At 40.5% G+C, this 12,193-nt stretch overlaps 1 protein-coding gene across 4 annotated transcripts in view; it reads left to right on the top strand.

Annotated features, from left to right (window-relative positions):
• Positions 1–12,193, top strand: part of LOC125455778 (synaptotagmin-16-like) — a 183,227-nt gene that overhangs the window by 156,093 nt on the left and 14,941 nt on the right. For 3 of the 4 annotated variants that reach the window (XM_048538207.2, XM_048538205.2, XM_059649073.1), the window contains 4 exons: positions 1,716–1,928; positions 2,415–2,671; positions 8,068–8,511; positions 11,820–12,009. In XM_048538207.2, coding sequence (XP_048394164.1) covers positions 1,716–1,928; positions 2,415–2,671; positions 8,068–8,511; positions 11,820–12,009 — 1,104 coding nt within the window. The remainder of the gene's footprint in view (positions 1–1,715; positions 1,929–2,414; positions 2,672–8,067; positions 8,512–11,819; positions 12,010–12,193) is intronic. The other variant, XM_048538206.2, reaches the window with a different exon arrangement.

Below are 12,193 nucleotides of genomic sequence, written 5' to 3'. Positions count from 1 at the left end.
AATATTGTCAAACTAGGAGCAATGGCAGATGTAGAAGCATCAGTGAAAATTCAGAAAGATTTGAAGATGCTGAGCTTATGAGTGGAACCATCTTTATTAAGGTAAAAATATAAATGATAATATTTGGTGAATGATAATATCGGACATGAGCAGAGTAAGAACCCATTGCAGGAGAGATATTAATGGGAGTTTTGATGGGAATACACTAAACCCATAAGTCCTATATTCTCAAGTAATAAAGAAAGTAAGTCAAATTATTGGACTGTTTTTAGGGAGGAGTCACACAGAAATGTGTCACGTGAGCCATATCTTTAGTTATACCATGCCATCTTAGTCCCTCAATTCTACATCTTTAGAAAAAGTTTGAGATCAACAATGTAAAAGAAATGACAGGGCAGGTATTAGCATAGACAACTTTACCATATTTCAAAAAGTAATGAGACATTTGTCTGGAAGAGTACATGGATATTTAGTATTTGAAATTTAGCTATAGTTATGAGGGGACATAGCTTTAAATTGAGGGGTGATAGATATAGGACAGATGTCAGAGGTAGTTTCTTTACTCAGAGAGTAGTAAGGGTGTGGAATGCCCTGCCTGCAACAGTAGTAGACTCACCAACTTTAAGGGCATTTAAATAGTCATTGGATAAACATATGGATGATAATGGAATAGTGTAGGTTAGATGGGTTTCAGATTGGTTTCACAGGTCAGTGCAACATTGAGGGCCGAAGGGCCTGTACTGTGTTGTAATGTTCTATGTTCTATGTTCTAGTAATAGTTGAATAAATTTGTTGCAGGGAAGAAAGGTGATAAATAAATGGGTAGTGGCATTACCATCATTTGGCACCTCCCTCAAACATGTGTAAGGCCATTTCAACTCATGCCCATAATAGGACTGAACAGCTGTGATGCCCCTAGTAGTGCCAGTGTAAATTACAAGCCATTTGGAAGCCAAAACATTACTAAACCATCAGTGCACTCTTCTCAGGCAGTGAGAACAATAAACAAACCATTCATCTTCTCTCATAAACAGCTCACACAGAAATGGAAAAAATGTAATCCTCCACAAACTTCAGGCTGACCTGGGAGGAAAACTTTTTATTCAGATTTTGTTGCTGCTCATGGCTGTATGCTATTTTAACTTGCTAGTGTAGTCGCTGCTGAATCTGTGATACTTTTCAACGCACCTTACTTTAATAAAACTGGTCAAACATGTTATTGGCACTCTGCTGGGGTAGCAGGATTTGAACCCAGGTATTCTGACCAAATGGGTCATAGTTTATAGTCTCCAAAGTTAATCTGTGCCACTGCACCACAAGGCATTCTTGGTCTTCAGTGACAAAGTTGAACAAAACACTACCTGTCCAGGTGATCAACAAAAATCTGCTCTGTGCCTCAAAAAGCAACATTTAAGGGAGTGAATTGGCCCCTATTTATAACTTTCTGGTGTTCATCTTTTGAAAAAAAACAGCATTCTGTAGCTCTAACAATGTGTTCCACTAATAACTCAACTGAAAAACTACTTCCTTTTCAGTCTGATATGTGTTGTTCTATAAACAAGTAAGTTGTCCATAATATTATCTGCTCCATCAGACAAAAATTCTGTTGAGGCTGCAATCCTATGGATCTTTGTTCCTATCAAAGAACTATCTGTTCAGGGAAAGACCTGCCATCTGAAAAATGTCCAAGGCCTATATTCTGTTTCTCTCCCCAGTGAACAGTTATGGGGATGATGAGGAGTTGACTACATCTACAGACAGCGATGAGGAAGTGATCAAACGGTTTGAATTCTCTGTGTCGAGGTCCCAGAGTTTCCGCTCTACAGTGTCAGACAAGGTGGCGCAGGCGGGTTTAGAGCGTAGGCAGAAATTTAATCGTTTACCTTCGAATCACCAAGAGTACAGCACAGATGCCTCTGAAGTTGAAGGTACCATGCATGGCTTGTAGGATTACTAGATAATGTAATAGTCTGCACCCTTTGCTGGTTTCCTTTGCAGCTTGCAACCTTGAATGTGTTTTCCTTTTCATTCTTGTATTGATTTCACTCCTGCAATGTGCCTTTCTAACTTGCGACACATATTGCATAACAGTAGTGAAAAATAAAGACTGAGCTGCATGAAATTCTTGCTCAAGTTAATAAAAGCGATTCTGTCATGTTTGCATGAGGTAACCAATACATTTTGTGTTGAGGTTTTGTTTTAAATAAATTGGAACCGGTGGAAATGAGAAATACTTCATGAAAATTGTTTAAGCACATCTTTATTAATTATTATTCTCCATATTGTGAGCTACTACTGATTAAAAGGTGATGTGACAGAATCCTATATATGTCGCTATATGTTATATATGTTGCTGTTTACAGTCTTTTTGCTTCATGATGCTTTAAAAATGTCTTTCACGTTTACCTGTTCAGATACAGATAAACAACATCAGTTTAGCATCCACGATAATTGTTCTTATCAAGAAGATCAGTTATCTATGGGTTCAGGCACTGTGTCTGAGAGCAGAACAGGTCATCAAAAGGCTTCAGATGAAGCAGCTGGGACTGTGGATAAGAATCATGGGAAACAGCAAACTGAGGAGGGAAGTCCTGATCAAGAGACCAACTTTGACAATCAGGCCTATGAAGGAAATGACCAAACAGATAGTTCATCAGCATGGAGCCCAGAGGTAATGCATTATAATGTTGAAACAATATGTCAGATGTTACTTTTTTCACAGATTTTAATGTTGAGGCAAAAAAGAAACACTGGGCAAAAAATTATCTTAATTTGTTTTAATTCATTATAAACCACCTTTCTCTTGACCTTTGTCTTATTCACACTGAACATAATAGGTAAATAAAAACCAAAAGAATTGCAGATGTTGTAAATCAGGAACAAAAACAGAAGTTGCTGGAAAAACTCAGCAGGCCTGGTAGCATTTGTGAAGAAAAATCACAGTTAACGTTTTGGGTCCAGCCTTCCTCTGTTCTGCAGAAGGGTCACTGGACCTGAAACATTAACTCTGATTTTACTTCACAGATGCTGCCAGGCCAGCTGAGTTTTTACAGCAACTTCTGTTTTTGTCCATAATAGCTAAATAGTTAGCATAGTTTCTGTGCTTAAATTGCTCAAATTGCATTATAACCTGTCTTAAATGAAAATGAAAATTGATAATTATTCATTTTGGAGCTAGATATGGACATTGAAACTGTGCTAGAATGAAATTATAAGCACATGCAACACATCTTTTCCTGATGTTATTGAATTGTGCCTGAAAAAGTTTTTATTATTCTCTTTTAACATTTAAACAACTTTTTTGCTAAAAGAAAGGTCTCGACCCGAAACATCAGCTTTCCTGCTCCTCTGATGCTGCTTGGACTGCTGTGTTCATCCAGCTCTACATCTTGTTATCTCAGATTCTCCTGCATTGGCAGTTCCTACTAACACCACATATACATGTGTATTATCATTATGTGGCCTTTGTCTTTCATTCCTGCTTAGAATATGACATGTTTAGAATAAGACATTGTATGCCTTATTACAGACCTTATTACTTAAGCATTGTTACTTTGGATGTTGCTATCACCATAAATATTACTTAAATATTTATATGAAAAAAGTTTTCTGTAAATTTTGCTTTTTTAACATGCTTCTGTGGACACTGTCCGTCTCTATGCTCTACTCTGTTGTGAGATGAGGTAGTCCATGCAGTCTGCTGTCAGAACTCTACCAATCCCACTGAACTCCAATTGTGCTGCCAGGCAATATGAAGAAGATACTGGCCCTTCTGTAAGGCCATTCTCTTCTTCTGCTTGATATTTGACTCACTGTCATGGAATGACTGCCCTTGACATCAAGACCACATTTGGCACCAAGAACCTCTCTAAAAGAAGACTTAATGGTAATCAGGGGGAACATTCACTACTGGGTAGAGTATAGGACTCATAGGAAGGTGGTTGTATTGATTGGCGTTCGGCATCTCAGCTCCAGAACGTCTTTGAGGCTACTCCTTATGGTATTGTCCGCAGCTGCTTCATCAGCGATCTTCCTTCCATCATAAGGTCAGGGTGGGAATATTTGTCAATGATAGTACAATGTTCAGCGCCATTCTTGACTCCTCAAACACTGAAGCAGTCCATGATATGAACAATATCCAGGCATGGGCTGACAAATGGCAATTAAGAGTCATGCCACACAAATGCCTAGAGAATCTAACCATCAGCCCTTGACATTCAATGGCATCACCATCACTGAATCCCCCACTGTCAAATTGCTGGGGGTTACAATTGCCCAGAGCTAAACTAGACTATCAATCTAAATACTGTGGCTACAACAGCTGATCATAGCTAGAAATCTTGCAGTGAGTAACTCACCTCCTGACACCCGAAGCCTGCCGTCCATTTATGGGGCACAACTCAGGAGCGTGATGGAACATTCCCCATTTTCCTGGATGAATTCAGCTTCAATGGCGCTGAAGAAGCTTGACACCATTCAGGCAAAGCAGCATGCTTGATTGGCACCATATCCACAAGCATCCACTCCCTCCACCACTGATACTTAGTAGAAGCAGCATGTGGTGTCTGCAGATAAACTGCAGAAATTCACCAAGGCTCTTTTGACAGCACTTTCCAAATCCACAGTCACTTTCTTTGAGAAGAACAAGCGCAGCAGATATGTGGGGACACCAATACCCACAAGCTCTCTTCGAACCACTTGCCATCATGACTTGGAAACATAGGCCTTTGACCATGTACCATACATAAGGTTAAGATGAGAGCCCACAGTGTTCGAAGTAGTATATTGACATGGGTAGAGAATTGGCTAATGGGCAGGAAACAGTAAGTGGGGATACGGAGGTAGCATAGTGTGGAGCTGGAGGAACACAGCAGGACAGGCAGCATTAGAGGAGCAGGAAAATTGGCATTTCGGGTTGGGACCCGTCTTTAGAAATGTGGCGGTTCCATTTCTGAAGAAGAGTCCTGACCCGAAACGTCAACTTCCTTGCTCCTCTGATGCTGCCTGGCCTGCTGTGGTCCTCCAGCTCCACACTGTGTTATCTCTGACTCCAGCATTGGCAGTTCTTATGATCTCCAAACAGGGATATGGCTCTTTTTCAGGTAGGTGACCTGTAACCCGTGGAGCTCCATAGAGATCGGTGCTGGGACCGCAACTACTTACAATATATATTAATGACTTGGAGGAAGGAAATGAATGTACTGTTGCCAAATTTGCAGACAACACAAAGAAAGGTGGAAAAATGGTGAGAAAGATACAAACAGTTTGCAGAGAAATATTGATAGGTTAAGTAAGTGGGCAAAATAATTCGCAAATGTGCAAAACTGGGAAGTTGTTTATTTTGTAAGGGACAGGAAAAGAACAATACTATTGAAATGGAGAAAAACTGCAGAAAAACTGCAACACAAAGGGACTTGGGGGATCATGTACACGAAACGCAGAAAGTTAGCACACAGGTACAGCAGGTGATCAGGAAGTCTGATGGAATATTGGCCCTTATTTCAAGAAAGTTGGATTATAAGAGTATGGGAGTATTACTGCAACTGTACAGGGTGTTGATGAGACTGCAACTGGAGTACTGTGAGCAGTTTTGGCCCCTTTATTTAAGGAAAGACATTATTTCATTGGATGCATTTCAGTGAAGGTTCACGAGGATGATCCTTGTGGAGGGACTGTCTTGTGCACAGAGGTTAGACATGTTGAGACTCTGCTGACTGGAGTTTAGAGGGAAGAGAGGTGATCCCATTGAAACGTATAGGATTCTTAAGAGGCTTGACAGGGTAAGGATGTTTCCCCTCATGGGAGAGTTTAGGACTAGAGGGCATAGTTTCAGAATAAAGTGGTGCCAATTTAAGACTGAGATGAAGAGGATTTCTTATTCCAGAGAACTGAGCATTTTTGGATTCCTTTCCACAGGGAGCTGTAGAGGAAGAGTCTTTGTGATCTTTAAGCCGAGATATATAGATTCTTGATTAATAGGGGAAACAAGAAAGGGAGAAAGGCAGTAAAGTGGACATTTGAAGTGTCAGATCAACCATGATCCTGCTGAATGGCAGGGCAGGCTAGAATGCTCTCCTTCTGTTCCTATATCTTATGGTCTTATAATGACCATATCACTGTTCCTTCAGTGTTGCTGGGTCAATGTCCTGAATCTCATTCCCTGTGGCATTGTACATATGTCTACACCAAATGGACTTCATAAAGGCAGCTTTCCACCACCTTCTCAAGAACAGCTAGGGATAGGCAATAAATGATGCCCTGGCCAGTGATGCCTGCATCCCATGAATGAATAAGGAAAAATCATAAAGCACAGAAGGACGCTCTTTTTAAAAGAGCTTTCCAATTAAATTTCACTGTCTAGGGAATTGCAAGCCTAAATATAATCCAATTTTGTTAAAGGGGAACCTCTGCTATTCTTGTTACACATAGTGGATTCCTACTTGCCTCAGTGTAGACAGAGGGAGGGTGTTCCTGTCCACATACAGCAGGTTGCCCATAGCTTGTTGACTAACCACTGTCCTATTGCTGACCTGGAAATCAAGTACCAGCAGGTAGGGGCCATTCTAGAAGTTCTAAATGCCCACACAACATGGAAATGTGGTTATTCTATACCCTCTGTTCAAAAATTACATGGGCAAAGAAACATCTCCTTTATTTACTTGAATTATATTTCAATCCTGCTTCATTTTTTTTTAGTTTCAAAGAAAGAAGGGAATGAATCTGTGTGAGAACTGGTGAACAAAGTATTGCTAAACCTAACAGCTCCACAATGTTTGGGGAGGCTATGTAACCTCATACACTGGATTAGCTGTTCTGAGTTTTTATGATACTTGATCACCTTATTTTCCCCCCCTCTGTCAAGCTGTCTTCACATTTTTTAATGTTTCAGTCCAGTAACTGGATGCCTGTCTGATGCATGGTTTCAAGGCTCTTGATCTAATTACTTCTACAAACCTATTTATAGGGATAGATCCTTGATCTTTGTCGCAGAAGCAATAGTTTTAAAAAAAGTACAAAGGGTGAATTCTTCATCTTTTAATACCAAATGCGGCCTTGATCCTGTGCCACGATGCTGAATAATAGCAATTTGGAGCACACTGGAAAGATACCATTCTGTGATTGAGGTATTAATAAATTGGGGGAGGAGGATGAAGCGAGCGTTGAGTAGTGATTTAAAACAGTGCACTCATACTTGATCTCTCTCGCTTTCTTGGCTTTTGAATCAAAGCCAGAAGAAAATGAAATGAAGGCTTCCTCTCATTGACTGCTATAAAGCGTCATTGGAACAATGTGTTCCAGCACTTTAATTTCAGTTTTTAACTCTCTTCCAGGTTCCCCACATGCGCTATTGAAGTAGGTTGTTTTTGAACATGTTCCCAGTTCATTACTTCCTGAGTAACAGTTCTGTTTGTTTTCACCCCCTCCTGTTTGATTCGCTTTGCATTATTAAGTCATACATCACTAGTGAATGGAAATCAAGTTCTAGCACATTAGCTCTGTTGTTCCTACGAGCGCACATGCTCATGTTTTCAGCTGGAGTCTGAGGGTCGCTTGCTTAATCCTTTTCTTAGGAGGCCATATGCTGCATCTCTACTGTTACATTGACTGTAATTGGCTAATCTAGCATTGATTCAGGAACAAACGTTGAATCCTCCTCAATATTTGCTGAGTGCATTTAGGGAGTCGCATATTCCATATTTTCTATGCTTCTAAAGAAAGTAGCTAAAATTATGATTAATGGTTATATTGTATACAGTGTGATAAAACCAGAGGCTAAACGATGCTTAGGCAGTGTCCAATAATGTACTTTTCTCATCAGAATTTTAATTCTACTTCATTATCTCAAATCTGTATCCCACTAATTCCAGTGTTTCCAGTATTTATCTCTTAATTACCTCATGAACGTCCTCTGCTCCATTGTTCCATTGGATCTTGGGCATCTTTACCCAGACTCCCTACTAGATAATGTAATGATTAATGAAATGATGTTGAGACAATTTCACAGCATGATGGAATTTTTGTTTTACTTAAAACATATATTAACCACAAGACTTTGATCATCTTCAGGAGGCAGAGGGAAAACCAACAGCTCCTCAGCAACAGGACGCACCTGAGCCAATTTCCAAATGTGGAGACCTCTACCTCACATTCAATTACAAACCCTCCAACCACAAACTGGCTGTTACAATAGTTACAGCTAAAAACATCCCAGATAAGGACCGCAGTGGGGCTAATTTATGGCAGGTTCATACAGTCCTCCTACCAGGCAAGAAACAACGTTCCAAAACCAATGTGCAGCGGGGACCTATGCCAGTCTTCAATGAGACTTTTAGGTTTAATAAGGTGGAGCCAGAGGACCTGCACAATTATGCTCTCCGATTTCGCCTGTACGCAGTGCGGAAGATGAATCGAGTGAAAATGATGGGAGAGAAGTTGTTTTACCTCAGGAATCTAAACCAGGAGGGAGAAATGGAAGTTTCGCTAATCCTGGAGCCAAGGAGTAACATGACAGTAAGTACAATAATGAGAAACAAATTAAACATCCACTTTGCTGAAACATAATTAGTGACAGGTGGCAGCATTGAATGAAACAACATAAAACTAGGCCATTCTGCCCATAGTGTCAATGCTGGGGCCCCTGTAAAGAGCTGTCCAGCGCATTCCACTCCCCTGCACTTTCCCCATGATGCGTCAAGCTTCTCCACCTCATGTAATCAAAGGAAACCTCTTCATCGCACCCCAACTTTTATTTCTGATGAATTTAAATTGATAAAATCAATAGTTGTAGTCAACCTGCTCCATCCAAGCTGTCAGCATTCAGAAGAAACCCCTCTTTTTCAAAAGCAGGCAGCTTAGTAAAAATGAGTAACCTATTAACCATTGAAGTGTCTTTGCTGACATATGTGAAGTTTTCTCATTGTAATCCTTTAATTGAAACATTGCAGAGAGTATAATTGTCCAGTGCTGATTGAAGGACCCTTAATCACAGTATAGACAGCAAATATAAATTGAATATTTAATAGCTCCAAAATTGCTGATTGGACAAAATTAACAGTTCATAAAGAAAAGAGTGAAAAGTTTAGTTAATTATCAGTAAAGCTATGGTAGAACTGTTTTGCTTTTCTACATTGGTTGCATGGGCATCATTCAGAATAATTATTTTTAAATGGTTGTGAAGATCTCAAATAAACTTTCACTTCCTCTCACAGTTCCAAGGTGTGCAGGTTGGGTGGTTTGGCCGTGCTAATTTTCTCCATAATGTGCAGATTAGGTGGCTTAATCATGGTAATATATGGACGTACATGGAATAGTGTAGGTTAGATGGGCTTCAGATTGGTATGACAGGTCGGCACAACATTGAGGGCCGAAGGGCCTGTACTGTGCTGTAATGTTCTATGCTCTATGTTCTACGCTCTGTTGTCTTTAACACAGAGTTGTTAAGGTTTCCTGATACACCAATAGGTGGCACCCTAACTTACAATGAGGACTTCTGACATGCTCCAATGCATCACAACATAGGGTCGTCGTCCGTTTGCCCTGATGTTCAACTTACCAACAGACTGTTTTCAGAAACAAAAATCCACCAGTCATTTCTTAGCAATTGAAAGTTTGAACACCTGAAATAAAGATCTGAACAAAATAGAAACGACATGATACATGACAAAATTTGACCTTTTAGAGAGTCGTGGAATCCTTACAGTGCGGAAAGAGGCTGTTCATCCCATCGAGTCTGCACTGACCCTCTGAAGAGCATTCCATCCAAACTCAGCCACCTATCCTTCCCTCTAACCCTAAATTTACTATGGTTAATCACCTAGCCTGCACAGCCCTGAACACTACAGGAAAATTTAGCATGGCCAATCTACCTAACCTGCAAACCTTTGCACTGTGCAAGGAAACTGAAGCACCCGGTGGAAACCCAGACTCAGGGAGAACATACAAACTCCGTCCCTGACACTATGAGGCAGCAGTGCTAATTACTGTGACACAGTTGCACCATTGTGTTTTCTAAAGACTTCATTGAATATTCACTGATGATCTTACAAAAATATAGGTTGTTCTTGTCTTATTTCAGTTGAATTCAAATAACAATTTTCTTCTTTTCCAAAGGTTAACTGTATGTCACATGTCACATTTGGACTAGGATTTATTTTGAACAATGGATTAAGTTGTGATTTGCTATATGGGAAACAATGGTTGCTTTTTGTCATTTACATAAATGATTTGGATGAGAATATAGGAGGTATGGTTAGCAAATTTCGAGGTTACACCAAAATAGTGGACAGTGAAGAATGTTATCTAAGAGTACAATGGGACCTTGGTCAGATGGACCGAGGAGTGGCAAATAGAGATTAATTTAGATAAATACGAGGTGTTGCATTTTGATAAGGCAAACCAGGGTGGGGCTTATACAGTGATAGCAGGAACAGCAGATGTTGGTGAATTTGAGATAACAAGATGTAGAGCAGGATGAACACAGCAGCCAAGCAGCATCAGATGAGCAGGAAAGCTGACGTTATGGGCCTAGACCCTTTCTAGGCCCGAAATGTCAGCCTTCCTGCTCCTCTGATGCTGCTTGGCCTGCTGTGTTCATCCAGCTCCACACCTTGTTATCTCAGGGCTTATACAGTTACTGGTAGAGCACAGGGGAGGGTTGCCGAACAAAGAGAACTAAGGGACCAAGTTCATAGTTCCTTGAAAGTGGAATTACAACTAGGCAGGGTGGTGAAGAAGGCTATTGGCATGCTTGCCTTCATTGGCCAGTGCATTGAGTATAGGAGTTGGGTTGTCATGTTGTGACCGTATAGGACACTGACTAGCCACTTTTGGAATACTGCATTCAATTCTGGTCTCCCATCTATAGGAAAGATGCTGTTAAACTTGAAAGGATGCAGAAAAGATTTTCAAGGATGTTGCTGAGATTCGAGGGTTTGAGCTCTAGAGGGAGGCTGAATGAACCGGGGCTTTTTTCCCTGGAGCTTCAGAGAGTGAGAGGTGGCTTTATATATGGTTATAAAATCATGAGAGGCATGGATAGGGTGAATAGCCAAGGTCTTTCTCCTAGGATCGGGGAGTCAAACACTAGAGGGCACCTTACACAGGTGAGAGGGGAAAGATTTAAAAAACACCCTAGAGGTAACTTTTTCACACAGATGTTGGTGCATTTATAGAACGAACTGCCAGACGAAATGGTGGAAGCGGGTACATTACAACCTTTAAAAGGCATCTGGATGGATGTATGAACAGGAAAGGTTTAGAGGAACGCGGGCCAAATGCTGGCAAAAGGGTCTAGGTCAGTTCAGGATTTCTGTTCGACATGGATCAGTTGGACTGAAGGGTCTGTTTCCGTGTTGAAAAGTATTTTTAAAAGAGATATTGGAACAGACAAGGACATCCGGGGTCAAATGCTGCAATGCAAAAAAGGCAGAGATAATTCAGAAGACAACTGTGGGCCCTGCCACAGGATATTCAGTTGTTCTTGTTAATGGGATTATTTTGTTTTCGGGCAATCCTTCCTGCACATGACAGTGTTCTTTACAGGAGATGGAAAATGACAGTCTGCACACCCACAATTTCCTGATACACACTGCTGTGAGCACCTTCTACTTAAAGACAGGAAACATCAGTGTTGCAGATATCGCACCAATGAATCATGTCACCTATGTTACTATCTTAGGGTCCACTGCATACTGAATAGTATCGCATATTTAAACACAGTGGTGATATTTCTGACCACCTTTTGAAATACTAAACCTTTGTATTTGGAGAAATGTTCATTGACTATCTCAGATTAAAGTTAATGTTTTGATGTCCTACAGAGTGGAGATTCACAGATCAGTCTGTCTGCCATCTCTCACAGTGACAGTGCTTCATCTACACAATCGCTTTCACATGGTGGAACTCCGGAACTACTCGTTGGATTGTCTTACAATGCCACAACAGGAAGACTTTCTGTTGAAATAATCAAAGGCAGTCACTTCCGAAACTTGGCTCTGAACAGACCGCCTGGTTAGTGAAATAAATCTTTATTGCAATGGAACAGTTGTGGCATATTCAATTGAAATGTTTGTTCATATAGTCCCTTTCTCAATTATTTTCACATTTCCCCATTCTCCCTTCAAGAATGTACACACATGACATTCACCATGAGTGAACTCTCATCCCAGGACCTTTGGAGTTTGGATACATGTGA

The sequence above is a fragment of the Stegostoma tigrinum genome, chromosome 10 (genome assembly GCF_030684315.1).
Source record: "Stegostoma tigrinum isolate sSteTig4 chromosome 10, sSteTig4.hap1, whole genome shotgun sequence".
Lineage (NCBI taxonomy): Eukaryota > Metazoa > Chordata > Chondrichthyes > Orectolobiformes > Stegostomatidae > Stegostoma > Stegostoma tigrinum.
This window is presented reverse-complemented; position numbering and strand designations above follow the sequence as displayed.